Source organism: Neoarius graeffei, chromosome 12 (genome assembly GCF_027579695.1).
Source record: "Neoarius graeffei isolate fNeoGra1 chromosome 12, fNeoGra1.pri, whole genome shotgun sequence".
Lineage (NCBI taxonomy): Eukaryota > Metazoa > Chordata > Actinopteri > Siluriformes > Ariidae > Neoarius > Neoarius graeffei.
The window spans coordinates 16,249,486-16,264,685 of record NC_083580.1 but is presented as its reverse complement, the minus strand read 5'-3'; the positions used below and the strand labels follow the sequence as shown (position 1 = coordinate 16,264,685).

The 15,200-nt window shown below is 42.2% G+C and overlaps 1 protein-coding gene across 1 annotated transcript; it reads left to right on the top strand.

Annotated features, from left to right (window-relative positions):
- The first annotated feature begins 754 nt into the window (after window positions 1-754).
- Window positions 755-13,084, top strand: txnl1 (thioredoxin-like 1). The gene is made up of 8 exons (XM_060935587.1): window positions 755-1,002; window positions 1,540-1,636; window positions 5,204-5,377; window positions 5,798-5,920; window positions 7,662-7,731; window positions 12,145-12,317; window positions 12,527-12,631; window positions 12,762-13,084. Exons 1-8 carry the CDS (start codon window positions 905-907, stop codon window positions 12,789-12,791), a joined length of 870 nt encoding a protein of 289 aa, XP_060791570.1. The 5' UTR covers window positions 755-904; the 3' UTR covers window positions 12,792-13,084.
- Window positions 13,085-15,200: the final 2,116 nt, after the last annotated feature.

Genomic DNA, 15,200 nt, shown 5'->3' with positions numbered 1-15,200 from the left:
ACATAACATCGAAAAGTAGTTTTACTTTCCTAAACATAACCAAGTTGTGTTACCTGTCTAACCTTAACCAAGTTGTTCTACATGTCTGTTCATGTAGAACATGAAATAGTTCATGAACATCCTATAACATTAGGTGAATGTTATGGACTACTAACAATTTCTTAACTGTTGGAATTTTATTTCTATCAGCCATTTTTTGACAAGGAGTCTTTGATAACATTTTTGCTACTTTTCTTTATCTTATAGCAGATAACACAAAACTACCATATACATATGTCAAAAAATTACCTGAAATCTGTTCTTTAACTTGTCCTTCACTTAAAAACTGGTACAAGAACCAGTTTGAATCAATTTGAATTTGTGACACAAATTTTGTACCCTGATTGTAAAACAACCCTTAGGCAATTATGCTATTAGGCTAACGATATAAACGAGGGCAGAAACAAAATAAACACTAGGGGGCGCACAAATCTCTGTTAAAATACACACATCATCGGATTTATTTATTTATATGGAGAATATGGCGTGGTAACTTTTATTTTATTCACTTTTATTTCACTTTTCTTGTCGCTTTCAATAACAAACATGAAATTAAAGTTGGCAATAATGTAGTAAAAATGTCAATGTGTAGCACACGTATTTATATTTACGACAATGTTGTTTCACTTTCTGTATCATTCACGACCTCTCGTCAGACTTCCGGTCGTTTTTTGCCATGGCAATGCAGGGCTCCTCGGAGTTTCTCTGATTTTGATTGGCTCACGTATCGCATGTCGTAACGAGCACGCAGTAAAGCGTACGATTCGAGAAAGCGGTTGATCAGCCTTTTTTTATTTTGTTGTTGTACCATTAACTGTAGTATATCTGGGCGCGTTCATTAAAAAAAGTGATATTTTATTTTAACATGGTTGGGGTGAAAGTAATCGGAAGCGATTCGGAATTCCAGCCGGAGCTGACCGGTGCCGGCTCCAGACTGGCCGTCGTGAAGTTCACCATGGCTGGGTGAGGAGCTGTGTGGAGTCCCGATGTGGGCCTTAGCTTAGCAACAGAACTGCGTTAGTGCTGCTTGCTTCAGAACAAATCCTGTGTGTGATTAGCATTAGCACCGGCGTTGACGTTATGTTAGCATTTTAGCATTAGCACTTGTGTGCTTTTCTTATTGGAAATATCTTCGGCTAACTGTCCTAGCCAGCCTAGCCGCACAGTGCCGGTTTTAGTATGACTTAGCAAAACAGCAGTGATTAGCACAGTCAGCTAAATTAGCTCTGTAGCGAGTTAGCCATGTTGACTAGTTTAATGAAAGCGGTTTGTAAGTACAGTATTTTACTTAATAATACAATGAGTGAAAAACAAACAAACAAAGGAACTTTATTAGGCTAGTTACAGTCTACTAGCATGACTTTTACCTCACGTTATAATATCATTTAAGCTCATGTGAGTGAAAGACCCAGTGTAGCTCTTAATATCAAGCCAGCATTTATACTTCTTCTTTTCTTGTCTTGAAAAATGTTTTTGGTTGTGTTTATTATAAATCCCCAGGTGTCGCCCATGTGTCAGAATCGCTCCAGCTTTCACCATGCTGAGCAACAAGTACCCACATGTTGTTTTTCTTGAAGTCGATGTCCATGTTTGTCAGGTGAGAGTGTTTTGAGGCTGTAGGTTTATAATGTTTATGGTTTAAAAGTTCAAAATGCTTATGTTTTCTATTCCTTTTGTTGCTCTGACGTTATTTATCAGGACTACTGACCTTTTATAAATCCTCACCTCCACTTACAGGTGATTAGCTGTCAAGTGTATTTTAATTATGGAATATTCCTGACTCATGTGATGTACATTATAAAGCATGGAGGGGTTTAACTCGATTATTTGGCCCAGATTAAGCGTCTATACATGGAGACACAAAGCAGGGCATCTCATCTCATTCATCTCATTATCTCTAGCCGCTTTATCCTTCTACAGGGTCGCAGGCAAGCTGGAGCCTATCCCAGCTGACTACGGGCGAAAGGCGGGGTACACCCTGGACAAGTCGCCAGGTCATCACAGGGCTGACACATAGACACAGACAACCATTCACACTCACATTCACACCTACGGTCAATTTAGAGTCACCAGTTAACCTAACCTGCATGTCTTTGGACTGTGGGGGAAACCGGAGCACCCGGAGGAAACCCACGCGGACACGGGGAGAACATGCAAACTCCGCACAGAAAGGCCCTTGCCGGCCCCGGGGCTCGAACCCAGGACCTTCTTGCTGTGAGGCGACAGCGCTAACCACTACACCACCGTGCCGGCAGGGCATCTCTTTGTTGGGATTTCCTTTCCCAAAATAATTTTCATCTTTCACTTTATGGATCAGGAAAAACGTGGCAGTTTTCTCATACATATATGCTGTGCAAAAGTCTTATGGCCCTTTTCCACTACCCTTTTTCAGCTCACTTCAGCCCGACACGGCTTGCGTTTCGGCTATCTAAGAACAGCATGACTCAGCTCGCTTCAGCCCTGCTCAGCCCCCAAAACTCGCATGGTTTTGGAGTAGGGCTGAAGCGAGCCAAACCGAGCTGAGTGAGGCTAGGGGTGTGAGCAGACACTCCCCTGTGCACTGATTGGTGAGGAGGAGTGTCCTCACATGCCCACACACGCCCCGCGAGCACGCTGGGATCTGTAAACACCGTAATCCCGGAAGAAGGAGAATTACGAATTACGAGAATTATGAAGCCTTATGCGCCTCGCCTCATCTATACGCTCTTGCCAGTATCTGTTGGCGTTGTCGGTGACAACAAGCCACAGCACCAAGACCAGCAACACTAACGACTCCATGTCCTCCATGTTTGTTTACTCTCCGGGTCGTGAGACTACCGCTTAAAAGGTCACTGATGTCACTGTTTGCGCCGCCTAACGACATCACGTGACGTCCACCCACTTTCTCTAACTCCACCCAATGTGTCCACCCACTTCCAGCCAGCACGGTTCAGTGCGGTTGTAGTCGAAATGCAACTCCAACAGCCCCGCTCAGCTCGACTCAGCCCAACTCAGCACGGCACGGCTCAGCCCGACTCAGCCGCGTTGGTAGTGGAAAAGCGGCATTAGGCACCCTAGGGTGGTGGTTGTTTGTTTTTTTCCATACAAACTTGATCGATTTCTATTTGGAAGAGAACACGCAAACTCCACACAGAAAGGACCCCGTTAGCCATGAGGTTCAAACCCGGAACCTTCTTGCTGTAAGGCGACAGTGCTAACCGCTGCACCATCGTGCCGTCCTGAATAAGTATAATCACAGAAATGTGAAAATAAATATAGCAAAGGATCGATCACTTCTCTGTTCTTGTTGAAACATTTGTAGACTTTTTTTTTTTTAGGAATTTGGAACTGAACTGAATGTTTGCATTATTATGATGCAGTAAAGTGTTTTGAAACTGTACTTCAGTCTAGTAACAAAGTTACTATATTCTCTAGTTAGCTTTAGACATATTCACTGATAAATACAGTACTGTGAAAGTCTTCATCTTATTTTTTTTCATACAAACTTTGTTACAGATTTCTATTTTATGACTTCTACTTTATCGAGTCAGTACAAACACATTTTAGAGTCCAAACGTTCATTTTCCAGCACAGAATTAAATGTGACAGAAAAAAAGCTTGTCTCTGAGCAGTATATTACATAAGAGAGCACTTTTCAGATTAAAAAAGAAAACATAATTAAGGCTACTGGGTTTTGGTGCAAAATGAAGACGCGAGTGAGATAGTCAAAGTGTCCAGAAGAACTGTGATGACAGTTCTGTAAGATGCTCAGTAAAACCGACAGCTCATTTCATTATAAAACTGCACTCACTGTACCTGAGACTACTATTTTTTTTTTTTAAGCAAAGGGTCATCTCGTACCAAATATTGACTTTGTTTTATTTATTTTGGCTTACTGCTGTCTCATCTCATTATCTCTAGCCGCTTTATCCTTCTACAGGGTCGCAGGCAAGCTGGAGCCTATCCCAGCTGACTACGGGCGAAAGGCGGGGTACACCCTGGACAAGTCGCCAGGTCATCACAGGGCTGACACATAGACACAGACAACCATTCACACTCACATTCACACCTATGGTCAATTTAGAGTCACCAGTTAACCTAACCTGCATGTCTTTGGACTGTGGGGGAAACCGGAGCACCCGGAGGAAACCCACGCGGACACGGGGAGAACATGCAAACTCCATACAGAAAGGTCCTCGCCGGCCACGGGGCTCGAACCCAGGACCTTCTTGCTGTGAGGCGACAGCGCTAACCACTACACCACCGTGCCGCCTGCTTACTGCTGTATTTATTTATTTATTTTTTAACATTGAAACATTTTTAAGCCATTTTCGTCGACAGCATTTCTTTACATGTGCCTAAGATGTTTGCACAGTATTGTATATCTGTGTGTGTATTTTATTTTTTTTTTTTTCTTCCCTCCCACACACCACAACTTCTTTAGACCTCAGAGCCCAACTGTGTATCAGTGAATTATGGATGATTTAATTCAGATGGTTAGAAAAGTAGAAGAGTCTGAAAACAATGAGGAAAGGAAATTATGTAGCAGAGCCATCAATACTGATTTCCATATTTGAGGATTTAAAAATCCAGTAATGTTTCGTCTGATTATTCTCTTTTTTTTTTCCAGAAACACAGAGATTTTTCCTAACATTTGTTGTCATTATTTGAGTCCTCTACAAGATAACATGACTACATGCAGTTTAAAAATAATTTTTTGCTCTTGTAAATAGTTCATCAAAGTTTTGATAAGAGTCAAGTGTATTTTAAAACAAAGCTCAAAAATTAAGATCCATTATAAACTGTAGAGTATGGTTACTAATGAACATTCAAAGGAAATGGCGGGTGTGTGGTGTGGGCCTGCCATATGAACATCAAGGAGAAACTCATTTCCTGCTGTTTGGCCCATTTAGAGTTGAATCGCTTTGTCACTGCATTCAGACCATGCTAGATTGAGCTTGGATCCAGACATCTTTGGACCGGTTGTTTTGGTCCATATCCGAGTGTGGTTGCTCTGATCTCACACGCCCAATGAACCACACCAAGGGGATTGGATTCAAAGAACAGAATAAGCACTGTATCTATGAAAGCACTGTAAAAAGTGTTTGAAAATATTTTCCCACTCTTCAGTTTCAGCTTTCACTCCTGTTTGTGCTTAAAAATTTTAGTATGTTGTGTTTTAAAGGCAACAGCGGCAGCCAACAACATCTCTGCCACGCCGACATTCCTGTTTTTCCGAAACAAAGTGCGTGTGGATCAGTATCAGGGAACGGACCCCTCAGGCCTCGAGGACAAAATCAAACAGCACGTGGAGAACGACCCGGGGAGTAACGAGGACTCGGACATTCCCAAAGGATACGTGAGTGCAGTAGAGATACTGTAATTAAAAAAAAAAAACTTATATCATGCATGAGCAGCATTGATAATGAAGCAGCATCAGCTTGTATGTTTTTGGAATTTGTTATGATCGATTGAGTTATTTTTATTAAATTTTTCCCCCTATTCCACGTCCCCCTAATGAGTAGGTGGTGAGCTCATGCATGTAATTGTAATTGCAAATTTTTGCACTCCTGACTGGCATAATCGGGATTCGAACTAGCAATCTCTGGATTATAGCGCGAACGCTTTTCTGTCTTTTCTGTTACGCTATTCAGGAGCTGGTTGATTTAAATTTATTATTAACTACTTTTTCGCTAATTTGACTTGTTCCAGAAAAATATCAGTTGACGTTCATTGTAATTAGGTAGCAGATTTGTTGTAAGTCTGTGTGTGTTTCTAGATGGATCTTATGCCATTTGTGAATAAAGCCGGATGCGAGTGTCTTAATGAGAGCGATGACTGTGGCTTTGATAACTGCTTAATCAAGGACTCCTCCTACCTCGAGTCAGACTGCGATGAACAGGTAAGATGCACCAAAGTACTTGCTCCTAAGTCCTTAAAGTAAAGTTCACTTGATGGCCATATTGAAAATGCTTCTGGCCATATTATTATTTCCAGTAACACAAAGATCCAGATCCTGTCTACTTGAATGAAGAGAGACTAATAACGCCAAAACAGATAGATGGGCAATGTCATGGATTTTAAATCACTATAAAACTCTGACCAAAAACAGTCTCAATAGTTTGTAGTCTTTGCCCCTAAAACCACTAGAAATTCAGGGATTTATTTTACAGTAATCCTCAGACCAGAGAGGTTGTTGAATCCCAAATGGCATCCTGCTATCTACGTGTATTGCATCACTCTACCCAATGGAGAATGAGCATTGAATATGGTTGTCAAGACAATATGAAGTCACACATCGGCGCTGATGTGAATATCCAGTGAGAGAGTTTTTTGCTGCGCATGCACAGAAGCATTTCTTTGTTCGCCAGGAAAGAGGAAGACGCGTTGAACACCTGAAAGGCTCCCCAAACTTCATTGGCTGTTCTTCACGCATATTTACAAGAGAAAAACATACCAACGGACATCAAAAAACTGGAAGTGTGTGTGTGTATAATAATAATATTGGCTGGCTTTTTTCTTGGTATGTCAGATATATTCCATTCAGCTAGCATGATACTGAAGGAGTCAAAGACAAGTTCAGTGTCCTGCTAGGTGAATGGAATATATCTGACATACCAAGAAAAAAGCCAGCCAATATTATTTAAACCTGAAAACCATTGTAAAATAAGTCATTCCATGCCAACCCACCAAGGGTTCATGGCATGGATTTTCTTGGAAAATATGTATTAAATTAATGGGACTTTGCAAAATCCTATAGCTCTACTCCAAATACTTTATTTATTTATTTATTTATTTATTTATTTATTTATATATAATTTGTTTGTTTTTTTGAAGTTTGCCCATTTTCATCATTTTTGAGATTTTGTGTGCATAATGCTAAGTCTCACCAATTGCTTATTTTTCACTGGATTGGTTTGAAATTTGTACTCGAACATCCAAGATGCCCTATGTACTGTATAATAACTCAAAATTATAGACTGTTGTAGTATAGACTTATTAACTTGCTATTACAGTTCTCACATTTCTTAATCCCATGGATGTTACTCAGCCATGAGTGTGTCAGGATGTCTGTACTGGGAATTAGTGTGTGACTCAAATAGAGGCGAAAGTAAAAATGCAATTTGAAGCATAAAGTTTCTCTCCACTTTGAATGGGTTCAAATTTGATGACAGTAGCTGACACTTAAAGTCTCATATGCTCTCTGTAAATTCAAGCTGAGCTGAGATGTACAACTTGGCATAACTTGATGTGCAATTCAATACTGTGTGATACAAATGCTGACGCAGAGTGTGTGTTTCTGACCTTTTCCGGTTATAGACATGAGATTTGTTGTTTTTTATAGCTTTTTTTTTTTTTTCAGCCAGGTGAATATATATTGCTCTGAAATGTTATTGCATGCTTATAGTGTAAGTGCATACAGAAATGTGGAAAGCCAGTCAGATTGCAGCCTTCAAGATCCTGAAGGTTGTGGTCAGAAAAGTGTACCAAAAGATATCAGATGCATCCTTGCTTGTTGGTCGAGCATCCGAGGCTGAGCCTTGTGTGTTTTTTGGCTTGCGCTCAGGGGATTGTCATTACAATGTTAATCACAGAAACATACCCATTGTCATAATATTTTCTCTTGTGCTTTCTGATTGCAGCTCCTTATCACAATTGCCTTCAGTCAACCTGTAAAGCTTTTCTCTATGAAGTTGCAGGTGTCAGATTTGGGTAAGGCACTCTGTTCATTTCAACTTTTTGTACATTCTGAGTTTGCCAGTTTTTGGCATGGTGTTCAGCCTCATACTCACCAGCACACGTCAGTCCAGTGTTATGATCTGGCATTGCTTGAGTTGGTCAGGTCGAGGCTCGGCAGCGTTACGTGGCAATAAAATGTCAGCTGATACCCGAATGTACTGAGTGACCAGGTTATCCTATCGGTGGCATTTTCCAGGACAACAGTAGCAGGATTCATCAGGCTTAAATTGTGAAAGAGTGTTTTAGGGGGCATGAGGAATCATTTTTACACCTGATTTGGCCACCAGCCAACCTAATCTTAGCCCGTTTGAAAGTCTTTGGGATGTGCTGCAGAAGACTTTACAGAGTGGTTCGACTCTCCCATCGATACAAGATCTCGGCGAAAAATGAATGCAGCTCTGGATGGAAATAAGTGTTGACATTGCATAAGGTTATTGAAACGGTGCCATGGTGAAGGTGCGCCGTAATCATTACATTACAGGCATTTGGCAGACGTTTTTATCCAGAGCGAGGTACAAGAAGTGCAAAACTGAGGTACAAGAAGTGCTGAACTTCTAGATGAGAAAGTTCTAGTGCCAACTGAACAAGTGACAGAATAACACTTGGCATAATATTCTGCTGAAATAACAAATGGCAAACAGCCAAGAAAAACAAGCCAACCATACAAATAAGCTGACAAAGTACAGCTAAATGGAGAGAGGAAAAAAACCCACTGGTTAACATTGAGTCATCATGACCAGGCTCGACGGTTACATGATTACACTGTGGGCAGGGGAGAGGTGCAGCCTGAAGAGGCAGATCTTCAGTCTGCACTTGAAGGCGGTTGGGGAGTCGGCAGTTCTGACCCCGGTGGGAAGATCATTCCAGGGATGTGATTTTTCCGCGAATTCGCGGAATTCTGCTTTTTTCACCTCAAAAATTTTTCCGATTTTTCGCTCAAAAATCCGTATTCGTATCCTATTCGTTCCGACTTTCAGTAATTCCGTCATCGAGATGAAACGAGGTACGTGATTGGCCCATCGCTCTGTAACAACCAATGAACGCGCTTGTTAGATAGCTGTACGTAAGCTCGCTTCAAACAAAGAGTTGCAAGATGGCAGCCTCCGTGATCGAGCGTAAAGATGCAAATCGAGTTAAAGAAATCGACAGAATAGTGAAAAACAAGTTCCGCTGGGAATGGTTGGAGAAAGAGGTTGCTACAGACATTGGACATAAGACTGTGAGACATTTGTTCAGGTCGGGGCGGATCGTCTCTCGCTCAGGGGGAGAGAGAGATGGCGTGCTTGCTGGAGGCCCCTCTACGCATCAGCGTGTTATCTGTGAGTGTGTGTCGTTTGGTCACGAACAAACTCAGCTTTTTATGTGTGCGTTTTGTCCGACGTGGCAGAGCCGAGTGTGTTTGACAGGACATGGTTGTCTGGGTCGAGCTAGTGGGCTTTGTGTGTGTGTGTTTAGGGAGGCGAGAGGTTGGCTGACGGTCACCCGGAATGAGTTCACGTACCGGCGCGCTGGGCGGAGAGGAGAGGAAAGGAAAGAGAGGAGGAGATGCCGTTCGTCATTTAGTCCGCGGAAATATTTCCACTTTGGGTGTAAAATGACTGGAACATTTGCTCAGGGAACAGACCCGACACCAGAGTTAGATCCTGAGTTAGCACGGCTTGCTAGTAACAGTGACGTTCTGTTACTTTACACTCAGGCTTGTTGCTACTTAGCCATGTAGCTAGCAAGAGCTTTAACGCACCGCTTAAACACAAGTCTGCCAAGGGCATTTATTTATAATTTAATCCTATTTTGGAGCATGTATAGCTTCTTCTGGCTACATAGGAAGTCAAAATATGTGTTGCAGCTGCCTGCTCTGGCTAACAGGCCAAGTGAAAGTGAGCGCTGCGCAGCTGGAAACGCCCCCTGTCCTGTTGCTCCACTGCTCTGATGAAGAGGAAATCTGTTGCGCTGTAGACCAAACCGCTCCATAAGGCATATAGAGTGCACTAGAGAGACTACAGGGGCTCGCTGTGTGTGCCCCCTGTGTAGGGCACTTGTATAGGAAGGAGGAAGTGATTTGGGATTGAGCCTTCAGTGTGTGTATATGGAGGCTATTATATAAAGTTAGTTTCGTTTTAGAGAAGTGTCAGCATCATCTTTACCAGTGTTATCAGCCAGGTTGTTAAATTTATTTATTATTTTTAAAAAAAAGTATGATAATTATGAATGAATGAATGAACTTAATTAAATTTACAACCAATGTAGATACATTACATTATTTACACATTACCGTGATATCTAAGGCATAATTAACAAAATTTACAGCAATAAAAAAAAAATTTAAGGGCGGCACGGTGGTGTAGCAGTCAGCGCTGTTGCCTCACAGCAAGAAGGTCCGGGTTCGAGCCCCGTGGCCGGCGAGGGCCTTTCTGTGTGGAGTTTGCATGTTCTCCCCGTGTCCGCGTGGGTTTCCTCCGGGTGCTCCGGTTTCCCCCACAGTCCAAAGACATGCAGGTTAGGTTAACTGGTGACTCTAAATTGACCGTAGGTGTGAATGTGAGTGTGAATGGTTGTCTGTGTCTATGTGTCAGCCCTGTGTTGACCTGGCGACTTGTATGGACAGTTCTACCTTGCATTTCAAAATTTGACTACTTTGGTTCATTGACTACTTTGTCCCCCCACCAGGGCGCTGCCCTGGACCAGCTGGGGGCCTGCAGCCCCCAGACCCCCAGCTAAAATTTTCAGATAATTTCACCAGCCCCAAATCACATCCCTGTCATTCCATCAGTGTGGAACCAGGACAGACACCAGGTTGGGCAGGAGCGGAGAGGAGGAGGGACCAGTCGACCAGTAGCAGCAGAGCGTAGGGCTCTGGCTGGTGTATAGGGTCAGCTTAGTCTCAGGAGGTATGCTGGACTCAACCTCTTGACTGCCTGGAAAGCTACCACCAATGTCTTAAGTTTGATGTGAGCTGCGACAGGCAACCAGTGAAGGGCAGCAAGCAGAGGGATAACGTGGGAGGGACGAAGGAGGTTGTAGGTCTTGTGGGCTGCAGGGTTCTGGATGAGCCACAGGGGTCTGGAGTAGAGAGTTGCAGTAGTCCAAGCAGGAGAGGATCAGTGCTTGGACCAGGAGCTGAGCAGAGTAGGTGGTGAGGAAGGAGCTGATCCTTCGAATGTTGTAAAGGAGAAACCTGCACATCCAGGTCACTGCAGTGATGTTTGCCAAAGAAGAGAGTCTGTCATCAAACACCAGTTCTTTGCACTGGGTGAAAGTGACCTAGAGATGTCCCCCAGGGAGATGACAAGCTAAATCAAAGCTAAAAGCTGTCCAATGAGAGATTAGTGTGCGCAACCTTTTTTTTTTTTTTTTTTCTGCCCAGGCATTATATTGAGCTAGATATTTTTCAGGTGTCTGCAGTGCATCGGTGAGTCGCTCACCGAACGGTTCATTTATGGCGATCGAGCACTGATTTGCCATCACTGAGTGAACATCGATTTATCCGTGGTCTGGGTCTTTCATCTGTGCTCTCCAAAAACTGTCTGTGAGTGGAACATCAGGGCAAAAATCACGTATGAACTCTGCATAAAACACAGAATTCAGCTGTGCTCTGATCCCTACTCTGTTTTACGCCTTAACACCTGTCTGTACACTATATTTTATTTACTGTATTTACATTTCCACACACTGATCTGTTCAGATCTGAGTCACTGACTAGCTTACACCAGGGTTTTGGATGTTTGATGCATACCGATTTGCTCCATCTGGCCTGAAATTTTATTGAAAGCTGAATAAGTAGAGACGATGCCTCACTTTAGTTGATTGTCTGGTCCACTCCTCCTGGCAGTAATAGGTAATCAGTCTAATTGTTTAATCACGTTCTGTAATTATGGCAAAGTTGTCTAGTGTAACCCCAGGCTTTAGTATCATTTGAAATTATATTAGTGTCTATTATTAATTTCTCTTGCATTTAATTACAGAGGTGCTTCTGTAATCCAAAAGTAATGTTGACTCGGTCTTTCTATTCGAGATCAAAGGAGCTTTATTTGAACTGCTATGTTGTGAACCATCGTTATGATGGTGACAGGATCAAGTAAGGGGAAATGGAGAAAGCTGCTCAACAAGCGCCAATTAAACAGTATTAGAACACCAGTGTAGTGAATTATCAAGGATAGAATAGGTTGCAAATCAACTTGTTCACAAAAATTGCGTGTTTTTATTTCTTAATTTTCACCCACTTCTGAGCATCGTTTATTAATTAACGTTTGCTTCCGTGAAGTTGCACACATTTGCATTCTGATATATGTGTTCTCCAGAATATAGTAAATGATTGATTTTTAGTAAATGTTCATCTCTCTCTCTCTCTCTCTCTCCCCCCCTTCATTTTCTCCATAACTTCCTCAGCTCAGGCGCCAAAGTGTGTGAAGATCTTCATTAATCTCCCTCGCTCCATGGACTTTGACGACGCCGAGAGGAGTGAGCCGACGCAGACTCTGGAGCTTTCAGACGAAGACTACAAAGACGAAGGCCTCATCTCTCTCAGATACGTCAAATTTCAGAATGTCAACAGCGTCACCGTATGTTTCTCCTTCTCATGGTTGTCACACTAAACTGATTTTTTTTTTTTCTTTTCCTGTTTCTGTCTGGTTATATTTTACAAAGTTTTTACCGAGTCTCCTCTCAACACGAGGAGTTTTGTCCACTAGTGGTGAGATAATGAATAACATCTCTAGTTTAACCCATAATTTAATGTTTTTTTTTTTTCTTTTCGTTTGTATATGTCTAGCTGTTCATTAAGTCAAACCAAGGGGATGAGGAAACGACAAAAGTGAACTACCTGACGTTTATAGGAACCCCAGTGCAGGCCACCAACATGAACGACTTCAAACGGGTAACAGCCTGATGTTCACCAGTGACCTAAAATATCAGTGTGATGCTGTGACTGTACATGTCTCTGTGTTGAGTGGTTTGGTGACAACATCAGCATTTACAGTGGCTTTGTTTTGTTTTGTGAAATGCAGGTTGTCGGGAAGAAAGGAGAGAGCCATTGAGGTGGGAGACTGGACAAATACAAGTGCGCTGGAACTGTTTCACAGCTCTCATCAGAGAGTTTAAAAAAAAGGGGGGGGGGGGAGAAGGTCTCAACCTGCACATTTTTATCAACCATACACCCAAAACCTGTAAATAAAGTGAATCCTTTTTCAAAGGCATCACGGCGATGATTCTCTGTTGTACATGTGCAAAGGCATCTGACCATTTGATTCTATTAATGAATTCTATTCACTAACAAATTATGTTCAAAATTCCACTGTGGAAAAATGACTGAATAAATGCAATTACAACATCTGCACTGGTTTTTAATCCAACCTATTTGACTGGGGTATAAGGGTCACATTTTCTCCCCTCTCTTGCCATATTGTCAAACCATACACACATTCCTGCTTTGGTAAAACTAATTGTGATTTATTAGAGGTCTAAGCACAAGTACTGAAAACAGTATTGACTGGAAGGGATTTATGAGTTACTTGTATTAAATATATCCCAAAGATTCAACTGTTTTAAGGGTGTATGTTGCTCCTTAATGAGTATTGTACATGGTTTGCTAAAGTTGAACTGGAAGAACTCAAGTGGCCTGGACAGAGCTCTGACCTTAACCCCACTGAAAACTTTTGGGATTCATTTGAATGTCTGCAGTGTCCCAGACGTCCTCACCTGACATCGGTGCCTGTCCTCACTAATGCTCTTGTTTCTGAAAGGAAAAAAATCCCCAAAGCCATGCTTGAAAATCTACTGGAAAGCCTTCCCAAAAGAGTGGATTTTATTATAACAGTGAAGGAAACAAAATCTGAAATATATTGTTCAAAAAGTACATTTGGGTGTGCGCAAACTTTTGGCCATATACTTGGCTGACTCCAAACAAAATGGTAACTTGAGAATGATTAAGAAAAATCATATTCAGTTTCCACTGACATTTGCTTACTAAAATAATTATTCAAGAAAGATTATCTTTACCACTCTTACATTTCCAAATGGTGGCACGGTGGTGTAGTGGTTAGTCGCTGTCGCCTCACAGCAAGAAGGTCTGGGTTCGAGCCCCGGGACCGGCGAGGGCCTTTCTGTGTGGAGTTTGCATGTTCTCCCCGTGTCCGCGTGGGTTTCCTCCGGGTGCTCCGGTTTCCCCCACAGTCCAAAGACATGCAGGTTAGGTTAACTGGTGACTCTAAATTGACCGTAGGTGTGAATGTGAGTGTGAATGGTTGTCTGTGTCTATGTGTCAGCCCTGTGATGACCTGGCGACTTGTCCAGGGTGTACCCCGCCTTTCGCCCGTAGTCAGCTGGGATAGGCTCCAGCTTGCCTGCGACCCTGTAGAAGGATAAAGCGGCTAGAGATAATGAGATGAGATGAGACATTTCCAAATATTGTGAATACTTAATGTGATTTGGCTTTCTTTGTTCAGTGCATGCGTTTGTCAAGCATATATGATGTGTTTTTGATATTCAGGTGTAGGGGCGTGTCGTATCTTTCATGTCCAGCCAGGACCACATGCCTTGTTCCACTGTTTCATGATGTACCATAATTCAGAGGTTCTTAGTTTCCTAAAGGGGATCAACTGGGAACTTTGTCTGTTAGGGAAACATTTTGGTGCAGGGTTCTACATGGAACCACTATGGATTCCCTGGGAGTTGAAGATCCATTAAGAGTTTTAGGTTTAATTTATGTTAAGAACACTAGCAAACTGTTACTATTAGAGCTGGGACTTCAGCTCAGCTAAAAACTTAGCCAGACACCAAAAAAGCAACAGGGCATAGGATTTTGCAAGGGATTAGCGGCAGGCTGGCAGGTAGCTCCATTGTGTGTAGGTATCGATGTTGATTTTAAAAGTAACAAAGTCAGTTACACAGGAAAATGAATACATAAGTGTGAGTGAAAAATACTGTAGCGAGCGTGTGTGGAAGAAGAGTCTGGAGACAGAAATCTTAGTTTCTCAGTCGTTAGCCTGTGCTACTTTCTCTCAATAACACTGGCTTGACTGCTTTATTAGCATTCGCTAACACTACTGATGAACGCTACACTGGCTGGAAGCTGACGGCGCTGACTCGCGGTTAAACTTGCATTGGCCTTTGAGAAGGCCAAGGGCGATAAATTTTTGGTCCCTCCCACTATAAATCAAAATCTGATTGGTTAATTCATCTGTCACTTCCTACATAAACATACACTGCCATGGCTTTTTGTCTCAGCAATCAAGTCCTAACCAGCTCTAAACTCTTCTCAGCCGAGAGACAACAAACAAAAAAATCTCATTGGATAATTCTATTTTCATGTTTTCAGCACAGTAACCCTTTCATTTCCAAAGCAAATTTGATAGAAAATGAGGCCAAAATAGAATTCAAAAAGAGAATAATTATAGTGAAATTATGACAGAATGGAAGCAATTAAATATAACATTTGAAATGCTGGG